The following is an 18,466-nucleotide window of genomic DNA, read 5'->3' as shown; positions in this document are numbered from 1 at the left end:
CCACAGTTTCCTCTCATATCACATTACTCAGCCTGACCACCTTAAAACACATCCACCTATCACACGTGATGCAACAGGTCATGTGACAAACATCATGTCATCTGCTCATCAAATAAAGTGTGATTAAACAGCGTCAGCTGCGCAGACCTGCAGACTGTAACTGTTCAATAACTAAATATAAATGTGTGAATAATCTCATGTAGCTTCATCACCACAGAGACAAATAAGAGTACATTACAACACAAACCACATGCAGGATGAAGTTAAAACAACTTAGTTTTGCAAGTCAATTTTAGGTTTTGATAAGTTGACAAATTAAGTTTGACAGATTTGACAGAAATGCTGCATTTTTACAGTGCAGCAATGTGCCAGACTTTTGCATTTTTCAGTACAGGTTTGTGTGTTTTGAAATGAGTTGGGAAACATCAGTAATGAAACTCTATAAGCAGGCTAAATGTAAACAGGAAGATGAGCTGATGAAAAGCGAGTAACTTTGAGGAAGTTCGTAAGAGTTCAGACAGTTCTCAGATCTGTAAAACACACAGGGCTGGTTTCCCGGACAGGGATTAGCTTAAACCAGGACTAGACCTTAATTTAATTAGGAATATAACTAGTTTTAACAAACATGTCTAACTAAAAACATTACTGTTTTGAGACAAACAAAAGGCCCTGATGTATTTTAAGATATGTCAGTGCAAGTTGTTTTCAGTTTGGACAGCTCTTACATTTATTTTAGTCTAGGACTAGTCTAATCCCTGTCCGGGAAACCGCCAAACAGAGTTTATGTATGATTTTACATAAAAACATTATTGCTTGTGAGAGTGGTGGGATTTGATCACAAATGCAGTTTGTTGGGGAGAAGTGGCACATTGCTTCTCTAGTGTATCATGACTTTTGTTTGATAGATAATAAAACTCTCATTAAACACTTACTGAACAGACATGAGCCATATTTACTAGAATATCAGAAACACCTAACAAACATTCAGATCACCGGAGCAACTGCGTCATTATTCAAACTTCTGAGCGTCTGAAAGCCCCGATACAGAATCAAATAAAACAGATTTGTGTGTTCAGGTTTGAGATGATGTGTAAATGTGTGAAAAGTGTTTGGCCGGTGTCAGGATTAAACTCTTACAGACATTTGAAAGAAGGGCGGGGGGTGAAACTTGGCGGACGTGTAATCTCAAACTGAAGGCAACAAAGAAAACATCTGACGCACTTCTCTTCCTTCCTCTCTTTCAACATGGAAATGTAACTTGTGTTAAAAATGGCCGATCACAGCTAGACTAAAGAGACACTCAACCCGGTTATCACATCATACAACATACACTAGTGAATATACTGAAGGAGGGTTTGCAAGATAGAAAAATGTATTAAGAGTTAACATGAACTAACAATGAACAATACTTACAATACAGCATTTATTCATCTTAGTTTATGTTAATTTCAGCATTACTGATACATTTATAAAATCAAAAGTTGTATCTGTTGACATTAGTTAATGCACATAAACTAACATGAACAACTGCATTACCATTAAATGACATTAACTAGCAATGAGAAATCTTTGTCAATGTCAGGTAATGCATTTAATAATGTTAATAAATACATCCTTATTGTACAATGTTACCAAAATGTGAATACAATATTAGTGTAAATATCAAACAGACTCCAGGGTAGGGTTGCACCAGTCGTTCGTAAGTTCTTACTTAAACTGGGACGTAAAGTCCAAACTAGAGGCTTAGTAACTACTAGCTAGTTTATAACTAACTCTTTACTTTATTCAGTTGCACCATTTGTTCTTAAGGCAGAACGTAGCTAGTAGGTCGTAAGCTCTCCGTAAGTAATGTTCTGTCGCCTAGAATGACGTCTACTTTTCTTAACCCAATCACAAGCCTTATAATGGGTAAACAGTAAATAGTCTGAACAGTACGTAATTTCAAACTCATTGTTGACTCGCCTAAACTTAAAGTTAAAAAAGACGTTAAAGCAAACGTTATCGAACTCAAAACATTAAACTTTTTTTTTAAATCTTATTTTTGGATACACAGAAAATTAAACAGTTCTTGAAAACTGGTTGACGAACTTGCGGCTCTTCATAATTTATACGAGCTCATCGATGTAATATAATCTGTCTGACATCTTATTCCAATCGTTATATATTATTACGTAAATATTTAGTTACAACGTATTGTTACGTTTAAACTAAGTTTAATGGTGCAACGCAAAAACATTTAGCAGTGTCTAAGTTGTAACTTACTGCCCATTTACGTTGTAACTTACGCACAGCTGGTGCAACCGGCCCCAGTTGTCTAAATACTCATTACTGAATCCCTATAGTAAACATTTTCTCTTATCATTAAACATATTTACTCAAACATATATGCAACAAATAGAATATATATATTGATTTGTTAAAGTGGACATGTAACAAGACTTTTTTAAGATGTAAAATAAATCTTTGGTGTCCCCAGACTACATATGTGAAGATTTAGCTCATAATACCCCATAGATAATTTATTATAACATGTTAAAATTGACACTTTGTTGGTGTGAGGAAAAATGTGCCGTTTCTGGGCGTGTCCTTTAAAATGCAAATGAGCTGATGAAATGCAAACACTGATCACAATGATGGTAGTTTGTTGAAATTGAAACTCAATTGTGCCGTCAATTATTTTCTCTCTTTCTCTCTCTCTGCACTAAATGTCAGTGCTGTGATTGGATAGTCCAGATTAAGGGGCGGTATTGTTATAATAAGATCTCCTTCTGACATCACAAGGGGAGCCAAATTTCAATGACCTAATTTTTCACATGCTTGCAGAGAATGGTTTACCAAAACTAAGTTACTGGGTTGATCTTTTTCACATTTTCAAGGTTAATAGAAGCACTGGGGACCCAATTATAGCACTTAAACATGGAAAACGTCACATGTTCATGCTATGGCCCTTTAACAAAATTGCTGGTAGATGTAACCCTCACTTCTGTTGATATTTGTGACCCTGGACCAGAAAACCAGTCACAAGGGTCAAATTTTTATTTAGATGAATAAATAAGCTACTTAAGCTTGTATCTTAAGTAATAAGATACAACCATTTGAAAATCTGTAATGTGAGACTGCAAAAAAATCAAAATATTGAGAAAATCGCCTTTAAAGTTGTCCAAATGAAATCCTTAGCAACACATAATAATAATGATAATACTTTATTCAAATTTATACTACGGGTCCATTGAATGCTTGAATTTGATTGGCTGATGAACGTTCTGAGATGTGCAATTATTTTCTGGGAAACGCATGGCGAACGTAGTTTCAGGCAGCTCTCTTGACCGCATTACAGTGCCATATCACTTCACATATTTAACTCTCTCTCTTTCTCTCTCTCTCTCTCTGTGTCTCTGTCACTCTCGCTCTCCTTCTAATAACTTCATTAAGCCTCCATTGCCAACTTTAAAATGACTTTTTGGAACAAGCAAAAGAGCCGTTGGATGAGACACGGAAGAAATAGTCCTACTCACAAAATCGGACGAATCCCTAATATATCATATTAAATATATCATGTGATGGATGTCTTGAGGTGTGGTAACCGTAGTATAAGCGGAATAATTGACTCCGGGCCATTGAATTATTAGAAAAATAATGCACACCTGAGGCGTAACATCACCATCACCACCTCGGGTGTGCATTATTTTTCTAATAATTCAACGGCCCGGAGTCAATTATTCTTTACTTATTGCATATTGTCCTTATAAATAGATTGTAATCTAATTAAGTTGCATATACGTTTTATTGACCATCAAACCTGTAGTCAATGAATATTATAAATAACCAAAGTGGGTCCTGACCAAGAGTTTAAAAACCTCTGAGATACATTTATACTCATAATATTAAACATTCCCTGACAAACTAAACCAAATTCTCTTACCGTCACCCATCACCATGTCCTTTAGCTTCTCCACGGCCTCAGCGAATCGGGCGACATCTCTGAGGAGCAGTGGGATATTCTCCACCTCGATGACAGACCCCTCCATGACATCGGACACATGCCCGTGAGTAAGAGGGCTGCGGATGTAACCCTTATGAAAACCCCACGTCCCAGCGGTCTGGAAGGGAAAACCAGCTGCACTGGCATGACGGCTGAGACCCGTGGGGCGTTTGACAGGAGCGACGGGTGAGCTGCATGCTGATAGCTTGGAGTGGGGGGACGGGGTACCTGGACACGAGGAGGTAACGGAGTCTGAAGGGACCGATGTGCAGGGAACATCGTTAGTGTCATAGTAATAGAGTTCCTGAAGAAATGACAGCTGTGTTCAAGAAAAAGAAAATAAATAAATGAATGAATTTGTATAGAAAATAATTAATTAACATTAAGACGATTACATGTTAGTCTTACAATATAAATATAAAAAACTTACATTAGTAAGAAATATTTCTTTACTTTGAAGTTTAAATGCATTAGATGGTCAAATCAGCATTCATCTCTAGACACACAGAGCTCTTCTCAGAACTAACTTCACTTTTCTGAGACTTTTTATTTTATAATAGATGTATGAAGTTAGTTCCCCTTAAGTTTACACAGAAATCTCCTTACTGCACAAACCACAAGGACTTATTTTTTTATTAAACACAAACTGTCCCAAAACATCTTGTCTTCACTGTGGTAAATGTTTTATGAAAAGTGCTAACATTTTTAAAAATGAACACATGCTTAGACTTTGTTGTCCAGTGTAATGACATTTGGGAATGTGCGACTAAAGACATTGTGGAGTTTTGGTTCTGATTCACTAATGGATGCTGCAATTCACATTTCATGTTGCGAAGATGTAAATGAAGACATGATGGATATAAACTGGACAGTTTCGCGGACTGACTCATCTGATCTTATTCAAACCATCACACCTTCCTCATTTTTGTCTCATCTGATTCAGACTGAACTAATCCTCATTCTGACTCATATCTGAGCAACACTGAAACAAAGGCTTTTATTTACTAACTGTTTTAACACTGATGATGAATAGATACGACATTACTTTAAATCCCATAAACACACACACAAATGGGAATCATTGTTTGAGTCGGTTCTTTTAAATGATTCGGTAAAACTGACTCGCAAACTGTACAGAATGAATCTGTCAACTGTCCAAGTGTAATAAAACCATCATAAACTACATTTGGTATCAATTGTATTTGACTAAATATTATTATAAACAATTATAATGAGTGGAAACGTATAAATATGTTGTTAACTTGAAAAAAATGCAATATAACGTTTTGTGCAATCCACAGAATCTAATCTAATTCCCTGATGTTTTCTCCCACACACTTCAGTGTTTATGATAAACATGGAATGATGTTTAATGCAAACAGAAAACCGAGCCAGAGCGAGCACGTGAACCTAATAATCCTGCACGCGCTACATAACAAACACAAAACTGAAGAGACACTTTTACGCACGGCCGGTTAAACAAGTTACTAGTTGTTAAACGCATTCGCTATATGTTTGCATCCCTCAGTATTAACTCAACTAGTACAGTGTGTGTGTGTGTGTGTGTGTGTGTGTGTGTGTGTGTTTTCTGAGGAAGAAGAGTTCGTCTTACCGAAGGGTTTTGCGCTCCGGCGTTTCCTGCGTTACTCTTTTTGGAGACTGAAGGCGCTTTGGTTATCAAGTCCTTTCTCTTGCGAGAAAACATTGTTCACGCTGTTTACTCCAGCAGAAATAATCTTTATAAATGTGGCAGACAGTGGCTTACAGAATTTTCTAACGCTTTTCTGCGACACACTTACTTCCCCATCATGAGAGTTCAGTTGCGCGCTCTCTTCCTGCTCTTCTATCATTCACGCGCAGTCTGTGTGCACACAGCGCTGCTGGCACCTGCCGGAGAATCACAATACAAACATCACACAACAAAGAAACTTTTTATACGCCACAAAAACCTTCATATTAACTGTGAGATTCACTACACGAACCAGAACAATGCACAGCAGAAAGTCCAGTGTTAAATGAACTCTCGGAGTTGATTTCAACACTTTATAGCTCCACACTTACAGTGTCAGAGTTAAATGAACACTTTTACGATATTATAGATTTTAAATACAGTAAGTTACTTGAAAACAGTATTATAGATTTTAAGAAAATGTTTAGGACAAACTTCGTCTTTGATAAATAATAAAGTTAAAATAACACTAAATTCAGAAATTCCACACTGTTCAGAGTTAGGTTTAACTATTTAGGTAGTACTAGTTTAACACAGTAGGCTACAGAGTTAAATATTTAACACTAGGCCAGAGTTTCTTTGACTTACAAAAGTGTTAAAGGGGTCATATCATTAAATTTGATTAAGATAAATCTTTGGTATCCCCAGAGTACATATGTGAGGTTTTAGCTCAAAATACCCCACAGATCATTTATTATAGCAAGTTAAAATTGTAGGTGCAAGCAAAAATTTACTGTTTCTGGGTGTGTCCTTTAAAATACAAATGCGCTGATGAAATGCAAACATTGATCACAATGTACCCCATTTAAATCTAAATCTGCCTTTTGTCCTATGATACAAAACACTACACTTACCCTTAAGTTAACTATGAAATAGAAAACATTTTGTCACAGAAGAATACACATCATCAGAATTTGACAAAAGAGGAGAGAAAGATTTTACAAGACCTTTCAAATAAGAAGGACTTTGTAATTAAAAAGGCAGACAGAGGGGGTGCTACAGTTGTGTGGGGTTATGACCAATATACTCAAGAAGCTTTCAAACAGCTGGGAGATACTACATTTTATATGCCTCTGACCAGCAACCCTATACAAACATTAACACAGGATGTTCACAAAATGCTTCTTCAAGCCGTAGAGAATAATTTGAGGAGTTTCGTTGCAAAACGAGATAAATCCATTTTTTAACATTTTTGTTAAAACATGTTTAATATTATGTTATCATGTTATTATTTTGTTTTATGGTGCTACTAAGCTGTATTTTTTAAGGTATGAAGGTTTAAATCAAAACAAACCAACTGCAGTTGCATTGAAATTAATTGGAATGCACGACCAAAAAACGAGATTTCTGAACAATTAAAAAAACGGTGGTTATCTCGTTTTGCAACGAAACTCTTCATTTGATTTCTACACAAGAATTTGATTTTTTATTTAAACCTGACCCTCGGATGGCGACATTTTACCTTTTACCCAAAGTACATAAGGACATGATTAATCCACCTGGACGGCCTGTGATTTCGGGCAATGAGACACTCATGGAACCGATCTCTAAATATGTGGACTATTTTATTAAGCCATTACTTCCAACTTTACCGGCTTATATACAGGACACCACTGATGTCTTGTGTAAAATTTGTGGGCGACAATCCGAAATCCAAATTTGTCGGCCGAGAGGCTGAGCAGGGGAAACTATTGCCAGACGCGCTTCCTGATCTTCAATGATAATGAATCCAAAGATTTAGTTGTATAGATTTATTTGCGTGAGAAACAAACAAGGTTATGTATCCAATACATTCCATAATTATTTCACTTGCATATGAAATCGTGCCCGAACAGCATTAGATTGCGTTTGTATAGCGGTCAACAAAAATAAAACTTACCCAGTCACCCCCTCTCTCCCCTCGTGAACTACACAGGTGAACAGATGATATGCTTTACCTCTTCCGCCACCACCAGGTGCTTTAATTACCGTAAGTGACCAAAAAAGGTGTTGAGAATAATAAAACCCATTCCTAGCGCTTACATTCCGGCCCCTAATTATTACAGTTATACATGGTAATAATTACACATACATTACCTATGCAGGGGAAGAAAAACAGGTTAAATTATTTATAGTCCATCATATAAAGTTAATTGATCCTTGGTCCTCCTCTCGAAAGAAAAAAAAAGTGTAGTCCAATCAATGCAAAAAAAATAGTCCAATCAATTCAGTCAAAATCAAGTACAACAATCAGAATTCAGCTGACTCCTGAAGAAGGCAGATCTTGGTTACGGGCCTGCATATACGGCTAGTTTGGGTCTTTATCCAGACTTGTCTCACGAGTCCTCTTCTGTCTGGCACCACTTCAGTTATCCTTCCAATGACCCAGGAGTTGCGGGGCGCGGAATCATCTACTACAAGAATGATGTCTCCAGGAATGAAATTCCGCTTGATCTTTGTCCATTTTTGTCGTACCTGCAGTTGTGGTAGATATTCCTTAGTCCACCTTTTCCAAAACAAGTCCGCCATGTATTGAACTTGCTTCCATCTTCGCCGTGCATACATGTCCTCTTTCTGAAATAGCCCAATAGGTAAACATGGATTAGTTTTAAGAAGCAGAAGGTGGTTCGGAGTTAGTGCCTCCAGGTCATTTGGATCTGTGGATTCCTTGGTTATGGGTCTACTGTTGAGAATTGATTCCACTTCGCAGAGCACTGTGTGAAGTGCTTCCTCATCCAGACTTTGTGTCCTCAAGGTAGAGTTAAGGACCTTTCTGACAGAACGAATCAACCTCTCCCATGCTCCTCCATGATGTGATCCTGTGGGAGGGTTGAAGGTCCATTTTATTCCTTTTAAAGAGAGTGCATTATTGATCTGTTCCAAGTTCCATCCTTCAATGGATCGTCTCAACTCACGCTCTGCGCCGACAAAGTTGGTGCCATTGTCTGATCTCAACTCTTTGACCTGTCCTCTTCTTGCGATAAAGCGTCGCAATGCATTAATGCAAGAATCTGTGTCCAGTGATGAGGCAACTTCAATGTGTACTGCTCTTATCACTAAACATGTGAAGATAACTCCGTATCTTTTTACAAGACTCCTACCACGCTTGACCTCAAACGGACCAAAGTAGTCGACTCCAACATGGCTGAAGGGAGGTTCTTCTGGAGAAAGTCTGTCTTTAGGTAAGTCTGCCATCTGCTGTTGCCCTGCAGCTCCATGTAGCCGCCGACACACCACACATTTTGCCAAAATTTTCCTTATGGAACCACTAACGCCAGGGATCCAATATTTCTGGCGTAGTCTTGACAACATATAATTTCTACCTCCATGACCAACCTCTTGATGAATATGTCGTAGAATGAGGTCAGATATATGAAGGTCTTTAGCTAATATGGCAGGGTGTTTCGACTCTTCAGGCATGGCAGCTTTACTCAACCGTCCTCCAACTCTTAGCACACCATCTTCCAATATTGGATTGAGCTTATATAGATGACTGTTTCCTTTAACACTACTTCCCTTTTGGAGCAGGGAGAACTCTTCTGAGTACCTTCTCTCCTGACAAAACCTAATTATTTCAATTTCAGCTTCTCTAATTTCTCCCAATGAGAGATAACCACTACAGAGCTTATTCTTGAAATCACACGCATACTTGGTGAGAGCATCTTCCCGTTGAATTGCATCTGACACAGGCGGAGTGGGATGTTCAGTGGTCTTCTTCATTCTCCTAAGATTCAAAAACAAAGCCTTGAATCTTCGGACCCAGCCCATCACTCTTGTTAGGCGTGTCCAAGATGAGGTGCGATTGATCAAACAAGTCACAGCATCATTTTCATCCTTTATTGCGGAAACTCCAATTGCAGATGATACCTTGACCTCAGGGTCTCCAGGTGGAAGGTCTTGTAATTCATCTGGGTTAACAGGCCAGTCTTCTTCTGACTGCAAGAGAAATGAGGGACCAGAAATCCAAGTTTCATTGTTTAGGAATGGTTCCACCCTTGCACCTCTAGAGGCAAGATCTGCTGGATTGTGTGTGGTGTTCACAAATCTCCATTGAGATGCATTAGAAACCTTGAGAATCTCTGAGACCCTGTTTGCCACAAAGATACGAAATCTTGAAGTTTCATTCTTAATGTATTTTAATACAGAGGTGCTATCTGTCCAAAAAACTGAATCTTGAAGCTGTAGTCTCAGCTCCTTTCTCCACAGTTTATCCATACGAGCTGCTACAACAGCAGCTATCAACTCCATACGTGGGATAGTAACAGGCTTTAAAGGTGCCACCCTGGATTTTCCCATTATGAAAGCACTGTGTATCTGAGAGTGTTCATTACGCAGCAGCAAATAGGTGACAGTACCATATCCTTCCTCACTTGCATCGGCAAAATGATGCAACTGAGCGGTGGCAGCTTTTCCAAAGTTCAAAGGTTTTAAACATCGTCTGATGCTGAAGCCTTCCAAGTGATGAAGCTCCTTCAACCAGTCTATCCATTCCTGGGCAACTGCTACTGGTATGAAGTCATCCCATCCTAGCTTGCTCCGACAAAGGTCCTGAAGAATTCTTTTAGCTGTAAAAACCACAGGCGCTAGGATCCCCAGAGGGTCGTAGAAAGAGCTGACAGTTGAAAGGATCCCTCTGCGAGTCAATGGTCTCTCCTGAATAGTTATGCTGAACTTAAAGGTGTCAGACTGGATGCACCAACGCACACCCAGTGCTCTTTCAACAGGTAGTGAGTCATGGTCCAGATCCAAATCTTTAACTTCTTTTGCTCTCTCCTCCTCAGGTATTGAGGCCAACACACTGCGACTGTTGCTTATCCATTTCGTTAGATGAAAGCCACCCCTGGCACAGATGGATTTAAGGCCTTTATAGAGGGATATAGCTTCCTGTTCTGAGACTACAGAAGCAAGGCAGTCATCCACATAGAAGCTATACATAATGGTCTCAATCACTTGCTGGCTGAAGAAGTCTTTATTGTCTTCTGCACACCTCCGTAAAGCAAAGTTAGCGCAGCTTGGAGAAGACGTTGCCCCAAACAAATGGACAACCATCCTGTACTCCTCCAAACGTTGACTGAAGTCTCCACTGGACCACCAAAGAAATCTCAACAGGTCTGCATCCTCCTCAGGTACTTGAACCTGATGAAACATTGCCTCGATATCAGACATCAAAACAACAGGCTCTTTCCTAAACCTGGTCAGGACTCCAGTCAATGAACTAGTCAAATCCGGACCATTCAGTAGTTGTGCGTTGAGTGATATGCCTTGAAATGATGCTGCACAATCAAAGACAACTCTGATCTTTCCTTTCTTCGGATGGTATACCCCATGATGTGGGATATACCAAACCTTACCATCACTGCGGTCCAGATCTGTGGTTGGAACTCTCTCTGCATAGCCACTGGATATAAGGTTATTCATGAAAGCAGTATAGTCCTTATGGAATAATGCATCTCTGATAAACCTTTTCTTCAGGTTAAGGATGCGTTGTTCTGCAATGTTACGGTTGTTAGGCATGCTTATCTTTCTGTCCTTCAGAGGTAAAGCAATATTGTAATGACCATCAACTAATTTCACAGTATCGTTAGCCATTTCTAAGAACCTACAGTCATCCCTTGAAAGTCCTAGCTGTTCCTCCTGACTGCATTCTGGAAAGTCTGTCTTGAACTGTTGTTTCCAGAGTTCATCAAGTGTTACAGCAGAAATTCTGTTGATGGTAAATGTAGACTCAAACATATCAGATCCATCACAACATTCTCCACCAAGAGGTCCATTTACAGTCCAACCAAGCATTGTCTTGATGGCATATGGCCCTTCGTCCACACTCCGGATGATTTCAAGTGGTTCCAAAGCTCTGGGCACATTCATGCCTATCAGAAGCTCCACATCTGTATTTATCTCAGGCAAGTACACATGTTTCAAATGAGGCCATTTATGCAAATCTTCCTGCCGTGGGATGTTACTCCTATTCACAGGCATCTTAGGTTGTGTGAAGATATCTGGCATTTCACAGTACCAATCACTATCTAATCCAGCCACTTCCAAGTTCGACACAATACAACTGGCCCATGGTGCGCAAAAGAATTTTTGTTTTCCTCCCAGAGAGATTCAATCTATCCATCAAACCCATTGTGCAGAAGGATGCTGAACTGCCCTGATCCAAAAAGGCATAGGTCTCCACTATCCTTTGCCCACTCTTTGATTTAACTTTTACTGGAACAATGGCAAGCTTAAAATCTTGTTCGCCGGCCCCAGTAAGACCACTGGTTTGGACTGCAACCAAAGAACTGCCCACTGCACTCTCTGTGTTGTTCCTACCCTTTCCTTCTTCTGCTTCCTTATCTTTGCGATGGATATGAAGCATACTAGGGTGACTTAAGCCACATGTTTTGCAAGAAAGACGTTTCCTGCACTCCTTACTGATGTGACCAATACACAAACAGCCAAAACAAACTCCCAGCCTTTTCAGGATTTCAATCTTCTCACTTTGGGCTTTCTTCTCAAGCTGAGTACAAAACTCCAGCATGTGTTTACCTTTACAGTACAAACAAGTCCTTTCAGGTAAATGTACATCTTTAACCTTATGTTCTGTTAGTGTCTTTTCGACTGTAGTAGCAGTAGTGGCAAAGCTACTTCCTTTAGCCCCTGAACGTAGTGATTTTATCCTGCTGCCTTCTTTATTTGCCACCAACACTGGTACTTCCTGTAGATTTCCAAACAAAGGATCTGTCATGATCTTCACTTGCCGCTCCATAAAAGTCACAATATCAGCAAACATAGCTCTCCGACGATGTGTTTCCTGGATGTTACACGATACTGTTCGCCATTTATCCCTCAGCTTGTAGGGTAATCTTTTAATCACAGTAATCATAATGGCAGGTGTATTCAATTCACACAGACTATGAACCTCTTCCATGGCATTGCAACATCCACGCAAGAACAAACTGTATGCATGTAAAGCTTTTCCATCTTCTGGCTTAATCACTGGCCATGAAGAGACCTTATCCAAATAGGCAGATGCTATCATATGCTCGTTTCCAAAATGTTCATGCAGTAAAGTCTTTGCTTTTACATAGCCTGAACCGTCAGTTAAATGTTGACAGCTCCTAACAAGCTGTTGTGGTTGCCCCCTGGTGTACTGTTCCAGAAAATGCAGTCTATCTTCAGCATTATCAGTCTTTACCTCAATTACTTGTTCAAAAGACCGCATGAAAGCATGGTACTGTAGAGGGTCACCATCAAATATTTGGATATTTCTTTTAGGAAGCGATAAAAGACATTGCTGTTGTACCAACATTGATGTTATCTCATTCTGTTTTTTCATTATAGACAACATATGGTTCTGGTCACTATTAATGTTTGTGAGAAATGATGCATGGACATCTCCAGGATGAGACACTGGAGGCGTTGTTGTATGTGGTACCGTGCTCCGTCTCATAAGCTCTGAGGGCCTCTGCGGGCAATGGATGGTATTGTCTTCCCTTTTCTGTCTTGGCCTTCCACACCGTAAATCATCCCTTCCAAGTTGTGGAACAAAAGTCTCTGCATCAATGTTAAGAGCTTCAACTGTTCCTCCCCTCTTCTCAAAATATGACTCCATGGCATTAGACCGATGAGAAACAGCACTTCGCACACCAGATCCAGAGGTCCTTAAGACATTCACTTTAGCCACTGATGCAGCTATATCGGCTTTAAGCTGAAGTTGTTCCTTTTGTTGTCTTAGTTTCTCTTCCTGCACCTCAAGAGAATGTTTTTCTTTCAGCAAACTTTGACGGGCAAGCAGAGCAGCCATTTCAGCCTCTGCTCTTAGACGTGCAGATGAAGTAGTAGAAACATTTGATTTTGAACCTTGTTTTCTACTGCTTAGGTTTGATATACTGTCACATGGCAATATGTCATCATGTTGAAAAGATGGATGGAGTTTCGGTTTTGCGTCTTCATGAATCTGAATCACAATTTCATCCCCTGACAAAACTTCCTGATGATGACACTCAATGTTATGAGTTAACTCTGAACGAGGCATTTTAATTTCTGAAATCCACATTTTGGCATCCTCAATAAAGCCTTCACTGTATTCAATGATGCTTGTGAACCATGCATTTTGTCTCTCTTGTTCATCAGGAGGGATTAAAGGCATCAACGATTTGTGTAATGTAGTGGCATTTTCAAACAATCGCAGCACAACATCAAACTGTGCTTCAAATTGTGAAGCATTTTGATCATCTCTCATGAGCCTTTTGAGAGACAATATCTGACTCTTTAAGTTGCTTACTTCCTTTTTACGTTGCTTTTGATTCGACTCAATCCTGTTTGCCAGAGCCTTCAGTCAACGTAATTTTCCTTTTCTCCATATTAGATGAAGTTGAATCAACCGTTAATCCACTCATTTTGTACATACAGTCAAACGCAACTGAACATCGCAGTATGAATCCAACGTAAAGCCAACAACAGCAATAGCCACAGCAATTACACGCAGGCACGATACAATAACCAACGCATTGAAACCACACCGCACACACATAAGTCAGCTGTCTGCTCCAAACACACAACCGATCAGCGGCGATTCACCCGCTTCAAACCGCAACACAATACTTCAACAAGTGGCAGTAACCCGTTCAAAACTATCTTCCAAAACAAGCCATAACACAGTAAAACGAAGGTTACATACCACCACAGTTTGTGCGATGCTTCTCGTAGACCATTCTCTTCCAGATCCGTGTGTGTGTCCGATGATCCAGTTTCTCATTGAGTAGAGGTTTCTTTTCCAAGTTTATCGTAAAGTTTTTGTTGACAAATGTGGGCGACAATCCGAAATCCAAATTTGTCGGCCGAGAGGCTGAGCAGGGGAAACTATTGCCAGACGCGCTTCCTGATCTTCAATGATAATGAATCCAAAGATTTAGTTGTATAGATTTATTTGCGTGAGAAACAAACAAGGTTATGTATCCAATACATTCCATAATTATTTCACTTGCATATGAAATCGTGCCCGAACAGCATTAGATTGCGTTTGTATAGCGGTCAACAAAAATAAAACTTCCCCAGTCACCCCCTCTCTCCCCTCGTGAACTACACAGGTGAACAGATGATATGCTTTACCTCTTCCGCCACCACCAGGTGCTTTAATTACCGTAAGTGACCAAAAAAGGTGTTGAGAATAATAAAACCCATTCCTAGCGCTTACAAAATTGATGAACACCAATTTTTTTGGACCAGTATTGAACATACACAAGGCCTTGATGCACTGAGACATTTTTTGGACAAACGTCCTCTTCCATCAAACTCCTTTCCCCCCACAGATTTTCTTGTTAAACTAACTGAATGGGCACTTAATAATAATGTTTTTCTATTTCAGGACAAGATTTTTAAACAAGTCAAGGGTTGTGCCATGGGGGCTTGCTTTAGTCCATCTTATGCAGGTCTTTTTATGGGCAAATAGGAGGAGGACTTTGTTTTTAATGATACGAATGTGTTCAGAGATAAGATCATCTGGTGGGCGAGGTACATTGATGATGTGATTTTATGGTGGAATGGTACGGAGGAAGAACTGAAGAGTTTCCATGAGTATTTGAATGCGGCTAATCCCAATGTGAGGTTATCTCTTGAATATGATGTACATAAAATCAATTTTCTGGACTTCGAAATTTACAAAGATGAAGAAGGTTTTTTGCATACCACAATATTTAGGAAAGAGTCACATAAAAACACTTTACTTCATGCTAAAAGCTTTCATTCTTCTACATTGATTAAAAATATTCCTTTTGGTCAATTCCAGAGATTAAGGAGAATATGTGATGATGATCAAGAATTCAACAAGAAAAGTAAGGAGATGTATGGTCGTTTCAGTGAGAGAGGTTATCAGGCGATTACGCTGGATAGGGCACTTGAAAGAACCACTTCTCTTGAGCGTAGATCTCTACTACAAAGAAAGCCTGCTGTTTTGAAGAAAGAGAGGGTATACTTTTCTTCACGTTATAGTACAGAGGCTGTACGCATACAGCAGGTAATAAGAAAGAACTGGGATCTTTTTCGATGTGATGACATTCTGAGGGATATCTTTATTTATACTTTTTATTTTTTTGCAACACATACCAACGAACAGAACAGACAGGTCACTGGGGTATCACATACAGATAAGATGTTCATGTACAATTAACTTTATGTCAGGGGTTGCTCTCCAAATAATATCGGAAGAGAGAGAATGAAAAAAAAGAAAGAATTTAAATTAAAAAAAAAAAAAAAAATATATATATATATATATATATATATATATATATATATATATATATATATATATATATATATATATATATATATATATATATATATATATATATATATATATATATATATATATATAAATAAATGAAAATGAAAACATCCACCAGGAGAATATAGGTGCGTTCCATTCGACAGGGTCCCTACGGAGTGTTCACTGCTCCCTACTCCCTGAGCACGGTATATCAGTTGAAGTGGACTTCACAGACAATAACCGCTTATTTGGAACGGCCTTCAAACGTCATCAAAGAAAGTCAACGACGGGATCGCGCAGATTGATATAACATAAATATATATAGGACTACATTCATTTTTATTTACTGTCACATATGTACACTGTACAATAATAAAAAACATTGAGTACTACGTAATGAAAAACGTATGTTTATTATACACTTAAATTGACTATTGCTGCTATTACTATTAACAGAATTGAAGCCCTGCTGTAACTGTCATGCAAATATGAAAGTAAACTTTTATTTGGTTAACTATGTGTATTTATCATACCTGTCAAGTTTTGGATTTGAAAATAAGGGAAATTTTCCGGCGCCCACCGCGAACAGTCCCACCACCAACCCAAACAAGCTCCAGTATTCCTTACATTTTAAGACTGGTGAGGGCCGGATAATATTTTTTAAACCTAAGTGCTGATAATTGTGTTAAAATTAACTAAACAAACTAATTCATTAGCAAGAAAACTAGTGAAACACACAGCTCTGTAAAAACTACATTTCATAAGTCACACTCACACTGTGTACATACTATACACACAAATTTGCATCTGTACAAAACCCAATGGCCTTAGGCTGAAAAGCCTTATTTTAACTTCTTTTGCATTATACCTTAATGCCAAAATTATTTATAAACCATTCACTTTTCTTTGTAATGAGAACAGTCATTTAGAAAATGAAAATGCTAGATGGGGCAGTGGCCCAAACCAAAAAGGGCACTTAGACAAGTGGTTACAAGTGATTATAATGGGAAAATATAATAACAAGAATTAAAGTGTGACAATAGATATTCAATATGATTTATCTGCTGGCTTGATGGAGCTTTAAATCAATGTTTGCAATGTTGAACTGCCTTTACCAGCCTCCCTTTCTGTTCTCTGTCTTTATTTTGTGAAGGCATTGGTGTTTTTTGTATTTTTTGTCTACAAAGTGTGCCAACAACAGCAAATTTAGTGTTTATGTTAGCTTAGATCTGACCGGGAACATTTAATTCATTAGACAAGCATTGAAACGATAATAATGTGGATATTTTGTTGCTGTTTGCTTGCTAACTTGTTAGCACTTTTAGAACACCTACAGTAAATCATTTACCGAAGAAATACGTAAACAAACTTCCAAATGAGTAATTCTGCGGTTTAACAACTGATATAATGTAATAAATCTACCTGTTAATGCAACAAACTTCAGACAGAAACTGTCGTCTTCGTTCTCCAGGCAGAGAGTGCACACAGAGATGCTGCGGAGCGGGTGGGAAAACACGAAGTGGATTAGCGGGATCAGTGGATCTTTAGCGATCTGGGATTGGGAATGTTTTTTTATTACTCCGCCCGGGAATTATTATTTTTGTAATAACGCAGGTTAAAATACGGGAGATTTACGGGAAAATACTAATACGGGAGGACGGCGGGAAAGAAGGGTAAAATACGGGACTTTCCCGGCCAAAACGGGATACTTGACAGGAGTGGTATTTATGTGTTTTTAAACGATTGTCATATAATTGCATATCGGTCTGACCGTTCTGATTGGCGATCACGTGATGCGCGCAATGACAGTTGGGTGATTATCGCTCTCCACTTCCTGTGAAGTGATGTATCGATGTTCCCTGATTCCCTATGCTGTGCGCAGTCCCCTTCGAACTGAACATGTTCGCTCCCTTCGGATTGGAATCTCACTTAAGATGGCGGAATACCCTGTGAAGTCCACTTCGCAGTCCACTTACGGTCGAATGGAACGCACCTTATATGTCTAAAAAAAAATAAAAGGTTCAAGGTCCTCTCATAAAACAAAAAGCACAGACATTGCAAGACATTTACAACCTCTCATTATGTTCGATCCACACTCCTATACGTTAACCATTTTGACCAGTACTTGTAAAATTTATCCATGCTTAATCTTAGAGAAAAGGTGAGATTCTCCATATCATACATATTTTTTACAATCATTATCCATTCTTTTTTTGTTGGTGGGTTCACATCCAACCATTTCTTAGTTATTGCCTTTTTGCTAGCAACCAGTAATATTTTAAGTAGGTACTTGTCTTGAGTGTTAAAATCAGGTGGTATGTTTCCTAAATATAGTACCAAAGCTGTTCTCAATTTCAAAACCCAATATCAATTTTATTTCAGTGATTATTTCTAACCAATAGGATTGAATAGCTGGACATTTCCAAAATATGTGAAAGTAATCAGCCATAGAGTAATTACATTGTCTCCAGCAGAGTGCAGATTCCTGATTCCCATTCTGTAAGTATTTTCTTTTTGGAGTAATAAA

At 38.7% G+C, this 18,466-nt stretch overlaps 1 protein-coding gene across 2 annotated transcripts in view; it reads right to left on the bottom strand.

Annotated features, from left to right (window-relative positions):
• LOC129443208 (rho GTPase-activating protein 45) overlaps positions 1 to 5,861 on the bottom strand; it is a 33,789-nt gene extending 27,928 nt beyond the window's left edge. The window contains exons 1-2 of one of the 2 annotated variants that reach the window (XM_055203664.2): positions 5,595 to 5,861; positions 3,923 to 4,301 (exon numbers count right to left, since the gene is read on the bottom strand). In XM_055203664.2, coding sequence (XP_055059639.2) covers positions 3,923 to 4,301; positions 5,595 to 5,687 — 472 coding nt within the window. In that variant the 5' untranslated portion in view covers positions 5,688 to 5,861. The remainder of the gene's footprint in view (positions 1 to 3,922; positions 4,302 to 5,594) is intronic. The other variant, XM_055203665.2, reaches the window with a different exon arrangement.
• Between the last annotated feature and the right edge of the window lie 12,605 nt (positions 5,862 to 18,466).

This window comes from Misgurnus anguillicaudatus, unplaced genomic scaffold (assembly GCF_027580225.2).
Source record: "Misgurnus anguillicaudatus unplaced genomic scaffold, ASM2758022v2 HiC_scaffold_26, whole genome shotgun sequence".
In the NCBI taxonomy this organism is placed as follows: domain Eukaryota; kingdom Metazoa; phylum Chordata; class Actinopteri; order Cypriniformes; family Cobitidae; genus Misgurnus; species Misgurnus anguillicaudatus.
Note: the sequence above shows the minus strand (reverse complement) of the source record. Positions and strands in the feature narration are given on the sequence as shown.